At 60.0% G+C, this 13,075-nt stretch overlaps 2 protein-coding genes across 2 annotated transcripts; one reads left to right on the forward strand and one right to left on the reverse strand.

The window, feature by feature from the left end:
* Nucleotides 1-21: 21 nt before the first annotated feature.
* Nucleotides 22-8,925, reverse strand: BESB_076530 (uncharacterized protein; the record flags this gene model as incomplete). The annotated part of the gene is made up of 7 exons (XM_029366014.1): nt 22-115; nt 429-503; nt 1,154-1,258; nt 1,519-1,662; nt 2,070-2,197; nt 2,594-2,828; nt 3,491-8,925. The coding sequence occupies 7 exons, from the start codon at nt 8,923-8,925 to the stop codon at nt 22-24; spliced, it is 6,216 nt and encodes a 2,071-aa protein (XP_029217445.1).
* Nucleotides 8,926-12,106: 3,181 nt separating this feature from the next.
* On the forward strand, nt 12,107-13,033 carry BESB_076540 (uncharacterized protein; the record flags this gene model as incomplete). The annotated part of the gene is made up of 1 exon (XM_029366015.1): nt 12,107-13,033. The coding sequence occupies one exon, from the start codon at nt 12,107-12,109 to the stop codon at nt 13,031-13,033; it is 927 nt and encodes a 308-aa protein (XP_029217446.1).
* Between the last annotated feature and the right edge of the window lie 42 nt (nt 13,034-13,075).

Consider the following 13,075-nt stretch of genomic DNA (forward strand, 5'->3'; position numbering starts at 1 on the left):
GCGTCGAAGACGCCGCTTCCGCTAGGCGCGGCCGGACGACTTCGAGAAGGGGACGTGGCCTCGCTCGCGGCTAGGGCAGGTCACCGCCCAGCCGAGGATGCAGTCGTAGATGAACCTGCGTCAAACAGCGGCAGCCACGCGTTCCTCGAATGTATAAGGCGACAAGAAGCGCTCGCAGCCACAGCACGGACCCGCGCAGACAAATACGACTCAGGGATTCGCACGCGCTCAGACACGCCGAGAAGCGTGGCGTCGACTGGCTCACGGTTCACGCGGCTAACGACTTTGAGTGTGAGAGTCGAGGCACAGCGACTTGTGTGCGGTCTCCCGAATGCGCCCGACAGATGAATACGATGTGCGGATTAGGCGGGAGTCGGAAGCGAGTTAACAAACAGTTTTCCTGGGGAACACATTGGGCAGCAGCCTACTTGGGTGTCACGGGGTTCGTGTGCCGGTCGCCGAGCGTGTTTTGGACCTTGACCTCTCCTCGTTGTTGCAGCTTTCTGCACGCCGAGACAACACAGCGAACTTGTGCTCCCATGCCTCATCCGGTCGCGCTCAGCGTGGCAGCCAGGCGATCGACGCTGACGTTCCGGGCACCGTCACGCTCACGCGAGACGCGCATCACTCGCAGCAAAACTCGCGCTCTTCAAACGGCTCGCAAGGCATCAGTTCTCGTCGAGGCCTCGAATGTCACGCTTGAGCCGGTGCCGCGAAGAGCCGCAGAATACATCCCGCGCGGTGGATGCGCAGATACGCGCGCACCTGGACACTATGCGGACCTAGCCAAGCATATGTATCTATATATCTATCCATTTTTATATCTAGCTGTATCTACTTTCTCATCTATCTATATCTATCTACCCGCCTATTAATCAATATCCAGATCTATATCTATCTCTACCTATATACATACGGTATAGCTACCTATATCTCGCTACATACGTACATCTCTATATGATAGTCAACAAACGCGACGCAGGAGTTCGAGCCGGAAACAAGCCGAGACGCAAGCGGCGCGCCGTTTGCGTCTTCAGTTTGATCCAAACGCGACCCGCAGCTGACACGAGCGCCGTGGAAGAGCGAAATCATCCCCCCCTCTCCCGCCTCTCCCCACCCCCTCCCCCCTATGGATTCGCTACTCCGCACTCACTGCACTGCGTGCACGATGTCCTTCTCGGACTGGTCGCAGAAGACCACGTAGTCGGTGACCTTGAGCCGCGTCTCGAACGTCCCGTTACCGAGCTCGATGAGCAGCCTGCGCGCAGATTCATGAGGAAGCGAAGCGCACCAACTCTGCTCTTTGCAAGTTCACACTTTCCCTCATCGCGCATCCTTTCTGCACAGCGAGAGACAGGAGCCTCGCGCAAAAAGCTCGTTTTCATCTCGTCCCCCGATCTACACGGCGCCCGTTTGGGGCGTTGAGTCCCGAGGGTTTAAGAAATCCAATAAAATATTCCTAAGGCAACATTTTGTGAGTTGTCTCTCTACAATAATAAAAAAAAGATATTCGCTTACCGGCACAGCCTGTGTTCCTTGCTGTCGCGATCGCCGGAGACGTAGAAGCGGTAGTCTCTGAACAGGCCGCCTTCGGCATTCCGCTCTCGCATGTCTGCAGTGAGGAAGGACGAGCCCAGCGCAGCTCCGATGGACGCCTCCGACCTGCACCAAGGCACCAGCCGAGAGAAGAAGTCGTTTGCGAGCGACGCGAACGCTCAAATAAGTGCGAGATGCGGTCGACAGCGCCAGCCTCCGCAGGGAACTCGCTCGTGAAGGCACGCAGCAAGCACACGAGCCCTGCGCCCGACAGGACAGTGAGGGGTGCTGTCTTCCCCTAAGAGCCTTTTGGGCATCTCGCGATGGAAATGAACTTCTTCAGGACGGGGCAGCGCACAGCTATGCACGCAGTCGCAAGATCTGGCACCGTCACACCCCACATGGGAAACATGTTCTGCGCCAGGCCTCCAATGCGGCCGCTTGCTCCAGCCTTTAGCGACCAGTTTGTTTGTGCGGCGCGCACGCCCCAGCGGCGACCCGCCCGGCTTCGCGAGAGGCGCTGAAAGACTCACTTCGCGACAAGTTTGTCCAGCTCGGCTTTCGCAGGCGTGCCGTCGCTAGGCCAGGCCTGCCTCTTCTCCACTTGGTCGAGCACGCGCCGCTCAATTAGAACGGCGCAGCCCACCAGGCCGCAGAGCAGCTGAGAGAAAAAACGACAGCGCAGAACCGGTGGAAAGTCCAGCTCATGGTAGATACTCCGCAAACACGCGAGAGTACACGAACCTCAAAATATCAGTTAGTAAGCACAAACCTGAGAATCTCACTAAGTGTGTAGTAGGAAGCAACTCTCCGCACAACGCAGGCGCCCCTGACAACGTACGGTCACAGCTAGGCAAAGGCGTTTCCAGCGGCAGAGCTTCCCGCTCGCGCCTTGGGACGCTTCCATTTCGCCGGTTTTTCGCGCATGCGGAGACCTCAGCCGCCCCGCCTGAGCCGCAGGGCAGGTCACTCACTGAGGACGCCAAAGACGGCCCTTTTCTTGGCTGTAGTCCCCGCCCCCTACTTGCGCGAGAGCCTCACTCAGCTAAGCGCCTACCTTCGGGTTGTAGAAGTCGATCCACAGGTCGCTGGCGGGCGCGCGGTGCTTCTCAGAAGATCTGTCGTCTTTCTTTTTCAGCTTCGGGGGCAGATTTGGTACGACGAGGAAGGCGACGCATGACCACTCAGCCGCGCCGCCAGGCCGCCGGACGAGGCGCAGGCCGCCGGTGCCAGGGCCGTTCGAAGAGACTCGCCCGTCAGCGTCCCAAGTCGCACGCGGCGGCCTCACTTTGCTGCAGATCGCCAGCACACGAAGCGAAAAGGGGGCGAAAGCGTCCAGCCACGCGCAGAGCTCGAGAAGGGGGGTGACGAAACGACGACAGCAAGCTCCAGCCAGGAAACACCCGAGCCCAGACGAGGCCGCGAAGACTAAAGCGAAGGGAGGTGAAGCGGGAGAGGGAGATTGGAAGCGGCACGAAGCACAACGAGTCTAGCGACGAGAACGAAGGGAAGAAGGGAAGAAGCTTGCAGCATGAGTAATAGCCACGAAACGAACAAGACAAAAAAGGCGAATAATAATGGTAATACGGGAGGCAAAACACACTCTGTGCCACGCCGCGCGAAATCTAACTCGTACGAAAGGGGTTGTAAGATGTGAAAGTCCCTGAGAAGGGCGAGAGACAGGGCATAGTGCAAAGAGAGGGCGAACTCATGTAAGAAAAATACAGACAAACAAACAGAGGACAGCGGAGGAGATCACGACGCGCGCCTCAAAGGGCCTGAGTCGCTGCAAGAAAAAGGCAGGAACAGGAAGATCTGCTAAAAAAAGAGTCGTGAAGAACCCAAGCGTCCCTCTAGCTGCAAGGCCGTAAGCAAGTAGACTGGCAATCCGCGAAGTCACGCTGTCAAGCAAGCCCTTGCTTGCAGAGACGACGAATGCGATCGCGTCGATTACCTTAGAAGGACTTCGAGTTCATCTTCGAGTTTTTTTGTTGACTCTTCCGTTTTTCCCACGGCAGTGAACAGCATTACTCTGACGTCGTCGTGGGCAAGTGCGACAGTTCGTTCGGGGGAGTCTCGGTCCTGATCCGACTCCGCGGGCGCTCGCTCTCTTGACCTCCTTCTTTTCTTCTCCTCGCGCCGCTTCGCTCTGTCGTGCGCGCTTCTCTTCCTGTCGCAGCGGTTTTCTTTCTCCTCCTCGTCGCTGTCCGCCAGGAACAGCGACTGTCGGAGCAGGGAGCTCGACGCGTGCGAGGAAGAGCCCCTGGAGGCCGCGGCGTCTCCGCGCGCCACGCTTGCGGCGCTTTGCGCCGCGTTCTCTTCGCAGCGAGACTCGCGGTCGCGCCTCGCGTGTCTGGCCTCCTCTCGCTCTTCCGAGAGCCCAGCGCGTCGCTGTGCGGCACGCGCCGAGTCCCGAGCCCCTCCGCAGATCGTCTGCAGGACCTGAGCATCGCGCTGCGTGCCCGGCGCCAGCGCCTGATCGATCCACTTCCGCGACACCATCCGAGAGCTCAGACGCGACAGCAGCAGCCCCAGATCCTGTCTGTCGATGAGAAAGTACTTCCCCGACCTCCCTGGCGTCAGACTGATCTTGCGGCTCGCCCGGTTCTTCACCGCGGCCCCCCAGCAGTGCGCCGACGCCGCGCAGTCTCCAGCCTTCTCGCGCCGCGCCCTGGAAAGCGCGGGCAAGCCCTCCGCAGCCTCCCGCACAAGCGCCTCGAACCGCCCGCCGCCCGTCTCCAAGTCCGGCGAAGCCGAGAGGTAGCAGACGCTTCCCGTCGTCGTCACCGTCGTCGTAAACAGTCTCGAGTCGGCTGCGGCAGCCTCGGGGCGCTTGGCTGCCTCGCGTGGGCGCAGCGCGTAGGGCACGGCGACAAACAGCCTGCGGAAGCCCCAGAAGGGAGACCTCCGCAGCACGCCTTTGAGCCGATGCCGCCACGCCTCGCTGCCTACGGCCTCCACGTCGATGGTCTCGAGCTCGTCCGCAAGCCACTGCGCCCAGTCGTTGCGCGTCTGGAGCACTTCCGCCCCGAACGCATCGCCCACGTCGAGCTGTGGGGCGCTCGAGGCCCCCGCCGCCGAGGCCAGAAGCCGCAGCTGGCGCTGCAGGAGATGCAGCAAGCGGTCATCGATCGGGAAATCGTAAGTCGCGCCGAGTTTGCCCAGTTCGTAGAGGAAACTCAGGGGCGCGAGGAAGCAGCTGCGCGCCGCGTTCCACGGCAAGAAGTCGCCGCAGAACTTCCGCAGAAAGGTCTGGAGCAGATTCCGCTTCTCAAACGGCTTCCGCAGACCAATATACCAGCGGCCAGGGCAAGCAGCCGAGGGAGCGGCGGCGGCAGTGGCGGACTGCTGCGGCTTCGCGGTCCCCACGACGCACCGCCAGTTTCTGAAGCAGGTTGGGCATCCTCCGTAGCTCCAACCTCCAGAGAAGACTCCGCCCTCGTCGGCTTGCGGCTCTGAGCAGCACGGGCAGCGGCCGTCGCTGGACGCCGGTGGCGCGGGGCCGCTGCTGCTCGCGGACTCTCCGTGGGCTGGATTTCGCCAGGGCGCTGCTCCGTGTCTTGAGAAGGAGGGCGGAGACACAGACGACTCAGCGAGCTCTGCAGCGGAGGACGGGGGGACAAGGAAAATGCGGGACTGGGCTTTCGTCGCAGGAGCCTCACACCACTCCCGCAGAGCGGCGTCAGGCTCGTCGAGGCTCGGCGCGAGGAGGAGAAGCGTCTCCGAGCGCGCGTGGCGGCAGTAGGCCGCAAAGCCTTCTTCCTCTGGGCAGGACGGCGCCTCGGCAGCATCGGCGCGGGGGCCGGAGGACGAAGAAGACGACGCAGAGCGGCGCAGCGGCGAGGAGGACGAAGAGAAAGAGGAAGAAGAGGACGAAGGCGAGCCGCAGGCGTGCGCCGCAGACGAAGAAGTGTGAAAACGCAGCGGAGACGAGGGCGCAGCGAAAGAGCTGGAGGGCGCGGAGACCGAGGCAGACGGGGGCGAAGCACCCGAGAGAGGTGTTGAGGCAGACACTGCACTTGGTTCCCTCGGAGGGGCGCTTCTCACAGTCTCACAGGAGCGACCTGCGTCACCTCTTTCCTCGCTTTGGCCTCCGGAAGACAGGACTCCACTCCGCTCACTCGAGTTCTCTCTCTCCCCTCTTCCTCTCTGTTCGTCTCCGACTGGGTCCGACTTGACTCGCCTTTCGGTCTTCACAGGCGACGAGTTCTGCATGCCAACAGAGCTCCCTCTTTCATTCGGCCTCTCCTGACTCGCAGCTTTCTCTCTCCAGACGGCCGCTTGGAGGGATTCCCACGAGAGGTCCTGACCCGCGACAGCCGCCTCAACTGCAGAAAAAAGGGTGCTGACGTCCAGCACGCCTCCGTTGCTTCCTTTCTCTTCAGGCTTCTCCTTCTTCACCTCTTCACGCGAAAGGCTCAAGGGCGGCGAAGGCGGAGACGCAGCTGGCCGCACAGAGTCTCCCCACGTGTCTTCAGGAGGGTCGCGAACTGGGGCATCCACGCCATCCGATGATCCTTCACTCGCGCGCGCGTCAGGGGTCGCTGAATTCAATTCACTGTGTGCGGCGGAAACACACCCCACGGCGTCTAGGTGACCTGGTCGCCCTTCCGAGAGTGACGACCAAGGGGGGTCGCCTTCGCGCGAGGGCGAGGCATCGTCGGGCCTCCTGCCGGTCTCTGACAAGGCAGACTCTTCTATATGTGCTCCAGAAGAGAGAGGAGAAGGCGAAGAAGGCTCTGCGTAGGGTATGGAGGCCTCAGGGGTGCTGGAGCTTCTGGCGCCTTCCACGGAGTCTGCCAAGCCTGGGGCACGGTCGACGCAGGGAAACGAAGCCGCTGTGCATGACGCAGTGCCCGCCTCGTCGGCTGGCAATGCTGCAGCCGTAGGCGAGCTCAGCGGACCAGCGGAACTCGCCTCGCCGCGGCCTAGGCCTGTCGAGGCTTCCTCCTGAGTGGCTGCAGGATCCTCCCGCTCTTTTCTTTGTGAGACGAAGAGTTCCTCGCCACTGACTGCTGCTTGTTCTCCACCGGAGGTCACGCCTGAGTGGTTTGTTTCCTCTGTGTCTGTCGCCGGAGACGCCCTGTTCTCCGCCGCATGCGAAGGACGAGGTCCGTGCGTCGGGCTTCGTTGGGCGCTACCTCTCGCCCCTGGGTGTCGTGCTCCGACCTCGCGGGCCGCGGGCGAGGGCGGCCGACCCTTGGCGGGCGGAGAATAGAGGAACCCGTCAGGTTCCGAAGACCACACGCGAAACGGCTGAGCCCAGCCGATCGAGTTCCGTGACGGCTCGCGGGGATTTCCTGTCGCGGCGGGCGCCGTCCCCCCCGCGTCCCCTGGGCGTTTGTCTTGCTCTGGGGCCTTGGGCCCCAAGGCGAAGACAAGCAGGCGCACAGGAAACAACGCAGAGGGGTCGTCGCACTGCCACTCCAGGAAGTTCTGCAGGAGCACTTCTTTCTTCGCCGTCTTGGCCGCGGCGAGGACAGCAGCTTCGGCCTCTCTCCTCGTTCTGGGGGGGCCAGCCTTGACGCCAGTGCCGCCGGCGCATGCGTCCCGCGTGCCAGCTCCTCGCGTCTCCTTCTCTCGCTCTGCACAGCTTGCAGCCTCGTCGCCTGCGCGATGGGCGCGGGCGTCGTCCTCGGGGCTTTCTGCCTGCTTCGTGCAGCGAGAGGGCGCGCAGGCCTCCCCGGCCTGGGTTTCCCTCTCAGGCGAGGAGAGAGCTCCTTCCTGTTCCCGAAAGAAGCGTTTGGCAAAGGCAGCTGCCGCAAGGAAGTGACCCCCGCGCCGCGGCTTGGTGACCTGGCGAAGGGCGCTGGCGAACGAGGAAGCTTGCACGGTCGACCGGAGGCGCGGCGTGAAGCTGCCCGGTCTCGCCAGACACTCGATGAGAAGCGTGATTCTCCACGCAACGGCTCCGCTCTTATCTTTCTTTTTTCGCTCTCGACACGCGAACACGGTGGGGAAGTTCTCAAACGCGTACGCCCAGCTCGGCGTCACCATGATCTTCCCTTTCCAGTCCTCCTCCTCGCGGGGCTCGGACCCGCCGCCGTCCTCTTCCCCCCGCGAGACGTGGGAGCGCCACCCCTGGACGTGCTCGGCTGTGCCTGAGCCAGGAAGCGCATCGGCCCCAGCTCTCGCGCGCAGCTGCCCTCTCGCGAAAACGTCATTGACAAACGCACCGAGTGCGCCGTTGTCGGTAGCTTCATCTTCGTCCTTCCCGCGCGCGTCGCCCCTTGCAGACGCGCGCGACAAAGAGCGGCCTCCGACGCACTCAGAATTCAGCGGATAGTAACACGGATACCAGTCCCGAAGGTCTGGCAGACCGCACGCGGCACAGACGCGAGGCGCGCTCTCGCCATGGCTGGAGGCGGCTCCAGAGGCAGGAGAAGCGTCTGAGGACGACGTGCACGCGCCTTGCAGGGAGGCGGAAGAAGAGCGAGCGACAGACGAAGAAGACTGAGCCTGAAGAGCTCGCCCGGCATCTGAAGATGAGGCAGGAGCCGGAGGCAAGGCGTCCTCGCGCGAGCCCGGCGCAGTGTGAGGAGGGGAGGGGGAGGGAGAGCCCGAAGGACAGACTCGACTGGACGAAGGGGTCGGAGGAGAAGCAAACGAAGATGCGGAGTGTGACTCATCTCCACGGTTGCGCGCAGTCGCGCCAGCCGCGTCTGAAGCGCATGTGCACACAGGACGCGCGCAGAGAGGCGTGAAAGCGAGGCAGTCAAACGGAATGAGATATGGCAGTCTCCAGAGCCCGCGAGACTCGAAATTGCCTGCATGCGGGTTATCGGGGTGTCCATGCCCTGCTGTCGCCTCGCCAGCCGGCGGTTGAGCCTCCGGCGCTTCGCCACGGCGGCTGCTGCCGGTTTTTTCTCCTGCAGCGACCTCCGCCTTCAAGGAGCCCCCGCCTCGCGATCTCCTCCGCCCGGAGGACTGCTTCTTCCCTGTTAAAAAAAAGCACTCTTCTTTTTCCAAGTCAAAAGAGATGTGGCGTAACGGAACTGTCTGAAGGAGCTTCCGCATGACAGAAAGGCATCGGCAACTGCGCCACGGCCCCCACGAAGGAGAGCAGGAAGCGCCCCTCTGAGCTTGACTGAGGCTGGATACTTTGTGCATGGGAGACCCGCCAGATGCCGAAACAAACTGAGAGGGGAGAGAGCCAAGGGGTAGGGACGCCGCAGGCAGGAAGTCAGACTGATTGGACTCTGGGTAGGACTGCACACAACACGCTGAACAGGTTGACTGAGAAAACGGGGCTGAGGAGTGCACAGCGGCCCCTGTGAGAAGGCTGTCAGTCTTCCACAAACCGGAGTCGCCACGGGACACGCACGGACAACTGAGAGACGTGTCTTGCGCGGCCGACGCTACCCTGCGTGCCGGCTGAGAAGACGACATTGTGGGCATCGACTTGAATGCAGGCGCTTAACGAGCCGTCAAACCGTGCAGCTCGGCTCGTCGCAGGCGGAGCTTGCAGGCCATACGGGGCAGAGACGCCGGACGCCCTCATGCATACAGGACGCGCTGCATTTAACGGAGACGGGGAAGCAAGTACACATGGAACACATGAACAGAAAACACCGATTCGCAGTTGTTCCAGCGGGCAACAGGGGCCCCGCAGTTGCCACGACCGAAGTGCGTACTGCTAGACAAAGCACAGAGAAAGAAGGATAGCTGGTGGCTTAAATGCGAATATTCACCTCGGAAGAGCGTGTGGGCAGGAAACTATACAAGGTTCTGTCACAGTTCGACGCATGGGAAACCAACACGTGAAAACGCTGCCAAGACACTGGCAGGGGGGTCGTCACGATGTCGGGGATTCCGCAACCACGTGTGTTAAGCGACAAAAATAGCCCAGCAAAAATAGTTCGCTCCTTCCCGAAGCGACACGACCACCGAAAGGGGAAGACGGAGGAATACACAGACAGCGAAGCCACGAGACGGGAGCAATGGAGAGTCTACGACAAGTGGTTTCCTCAACGCTCGCATGGCGCGTCAGAGCATCGATGCAACAAGGGTGCAGTGCACGTGCATGCGAGAAGACATGCACAGTCTCGAGCAACTTCCAGGCAGGATTTGCTGGCGAAGCGCGCCTCTACTGTGTGACAACTAGTGGATTCTATTTTTAGCCTGTTCGCGCAGACGGTCTATCGGTAGAATGATTGCTGCGCCTCTCGATTGCAGATCCCTGGATGTTTGACCGATGTCTGGCGCTGGAGTCATGGAAAGGGTTCCTCAAGTCGACCGGAGCCACCTGAACAAACACTTTCGCCCATCATGCTCTCCGGAGTCAACCAGCATATGCACACTGGAATTGTTACGTGGCTCTCTCCTGCTTCCCGGCAAATGTCACGAGTTCGTGCTTTGGCGTCAGTCGATCATGTATTTCCCTATGTGACGTTGGCAGTCGAGTCGCCCGTTGAGGCTTTTACTGCGCTCCTGTCGACGCAAGCGTGCTCCAAGTCGGCCTCCACTCATGCGTGAACTGGATCGGGGAGAATGACTACGATATGCTCATTACTCCGCATTGAGAGTTGCCGAGACGTAGCAACGGGGGTATTGAAGCGGTTACGGACGGCCGCCTACGTAGTGTAACCCTGAACTGTAGACCTGGTCGCGGCGCATCTTCAGAAACAGGTGGACACGTGACGTAACAGTATTTCCCACGGTTTTGTTTCCGTATCCTGTGAGCAACCGGATAGCTGTTAAAGGCTTTCTAGAATGGCTTGAATCCATCGAAGACCGTAGTGTGACCGGTCTGCTCGCCTAGAGCTGCTCCTCAGGATGGATTGTACTTCGATATTGCAAGGCCCCCTTTGCATCAGGCAGAGCAACGTAAGCGACACGCTATCAAAAATCTATCTGGCGAAGATGAAAAACCACCACCACCAGCAGATCCTCGGCTACAGAGCGGTGTAAAAAAGCAGGCCCAGTCTTATTGGAGCGAAACGAAGGCGGGAGACCCTACGATCCTCAGCCGGGCACCACTTTGTGGTGATCTTCTGTGACAACGATCCGTGTGCACTGCCACGCGATGCCATACATCCCGCGCCTCAACTGCCTGATGTGGCGGCCCTGGCTCGGTGTTGAACTGTCTCACTTAATTCGCCGGTGGTGTCCCATGCTGTTCTATCTTTCGAGGAGATGCTAAAGATTTGAGTCCGTTGCCAATGGAGACGTTAGACAGATACACGCGAAAGTGGAGGGATAGACCCTGGGAGAAGGGAGCTGTTTACAACACCGGGTGCGATTCGGTGGACCGAAGTTCTCCGCTGCACCAAACTGGGACAGCCTCATCTCGCGGCCTTCCCGAGTTGGTCTGCAACATTCGTTTCGCGGCTCCTGCCACTACACAACCGAATGAGAGTGGCTCACGAGGCGTCTTTTCTGTCTTGCGGCTGTTTGCAAGTGACACGCCACATTGGTTTCTTAGCTGTCCGTTGAACTCATATGGCATTCGCCGATGCCGGTTCCTGTGGCCTCATGGGCGACCTCTGACCTTCAGAGCCCTTGGACAGAGGCGTACGCAGGCAGGTTCCGAAATCGTGAACGTGAGCTAATTTGATGTTGCTTGTGTGATATCGCACAGCCCTATTCCTTTAATGTGAGATGCAGGCCGTGTCTGAAATCACCCAGCTCTACCCACAGCGCCTCTAAGCCTCTGCCCGGGCGTCTTCTTAGTTTTCTGGAGCAGTATGGCTGCATTCAGAACTCTTGTTGCCAGCAGCTGGAAGGCAGCACGTGCAAGGCGACGTACGACCCCCTCGTCTCTCAAGTTCAGCTGCGCCCGCAAAACTGCCAATATGGGGTTCCACATGCGCGCTGTTTCTGGACAGGAAAAAGGCGCAGACCAGCCGCTTCCGGCTCCTAGTAGCAAGCTTTTCTGTGTATACGTACACACGATCATATTTTCCTGGAGCATCGACTCAAGCGCGTTTTTGGGCCCGGCGTCGCCGTCTCACCGGCGTCGGAGTCGCCGGTGAGACGGCGCAGGGAGGTGAAGTCGGCGGGAGAGAGGGTATCCGGCGCAGTAAGGATTCGCAGTCGCTGGCGACTGTCTTATGGGGCTTGAGGAGACGGTTGTGATATTCCGCCTTGCAATTTTAAGTTTCCCGTACGACACTTTCCTTTCACCAAAAACGCTGTGAGCTCATGACAGGCTGCGGGGGTGGGGCTGGAGGAAGGAGTCTAGAAAGCATGTGTATTTTGTGGCCGCCTCCGTTGCAGCAAGATTGCCCTGATGAGCGAAAATCTAACAGACTATCGAAACTACCGTTTCTCGTCAGTGCGTAGCCCTGCTCCCCCTAAGCTTTTCCTGCGCTGGTCAGCCGTCTCGTAGATAAAGGCATGCGGGCAAGAGCTGGACTGCTCGGGGGAGGGGGCGGAATTCGCTGCTGCGTCGCGAGAAGGAAGCGCAAAAGGTAGATACGCGCCCGCCGCACATTCTTTCTGGCGCCGTTTCACAGGCGTTGACCAGGTGACTTCTTATTCTCCGCAGTCGTTTTCCTCCCGTGTTAAGGAACGGCGCGCATCCTTCTGTGAATGCATCATCCGCGTGTCCCATCCATGACACAACAGGATGAGGAGTCCTGATTATGTCCACGGCAGCAGCTCAACATCGACGGTGACGACATCTTCGACCCGTTCATCCATCACCCTCGTTCTCCAGGTCCCGGACGCCGCCCCCGAGGTTAACTCACACGCCAGCGAATTTTCTGAGACATCCTCCAGTCAGATCCTTGCGGAAAACCGTCATCGCAGCAGAGGCGAGGCGGTTCCCGGAGCGAGTGGGCGCGTATCATCTGCCGCCGTAACCGTGGCAGCGGAGAGTCAGGGAGCGGATCGTTCACCTAGAATCGGCGCCGCCTCTGGCGCTTCCTTTTTCTCTTCTCATTTCGCCAGTCAGTTTCGAACTCTTCGAGCTGCTCAACGTGTGTTTCAGGCTGATGGTCAGTCTTTCAATGAGGAAATTCGTGGTGTGAGGACGGACTCGGGAGGCGAAGGAGGAGGCGACGTGTGCGATTTGGGGCGAGATGCCATAACCGGTCAAGAAAAACTTGAAGAAGACGAAAAGGCAGACGGGAGGACGGATGGGACCTTGGAGGACGGAATCCAGCCTGAGTCGACGGCAAACTCGTCAGATCACCACTTAGGTGAGGCCGGCGACGAGGTGTATTACGAACGAGTGTCTTTGTGCGAGTTCGAATACGACGATTCCAGTCGGACGTTCTACTACCCCTGCCCGTGTGGCGACCTTTTTGAGGTATCTCGAGAGACAGTGGAAGAAAGGGTGCGCGAAGCATCTCATTCTAGAACGGCGAGTCCTCCCTCAGCAACGGGAGCGTCGGCCGACGAGAGTTCTGGATCAAATTCCTCAACGGCTGCAGAGTGTGACGAAGAAATAGAAGTAGAGGCCTCGTGCCCCTCCTGTTCACTGAAAGTTCAAGCCTTCTGCACCTCCTCGATGCTTCGAGAAATCTTGGCTGAGTTTGAAGATACGATATAGTGCGTCGGAGGTCTCCTGTGGGAGAAAAATCATATCAGAGGC

This window comes from Besnoitia besnoiti, chromosome VII, assembly GCF_002563875.1.
Source record: "Besnoitia besnoiti strain Bb-Ger1 chromosome VII, whole genome shotgun sequence".
NCBI classification, from domain to species: Eukaryota; Apicomplexa; class Conoidasida; order Eucoccidiorida; family Sarcocystidae; genus Besnoitia; species Besnoitia besnoiti.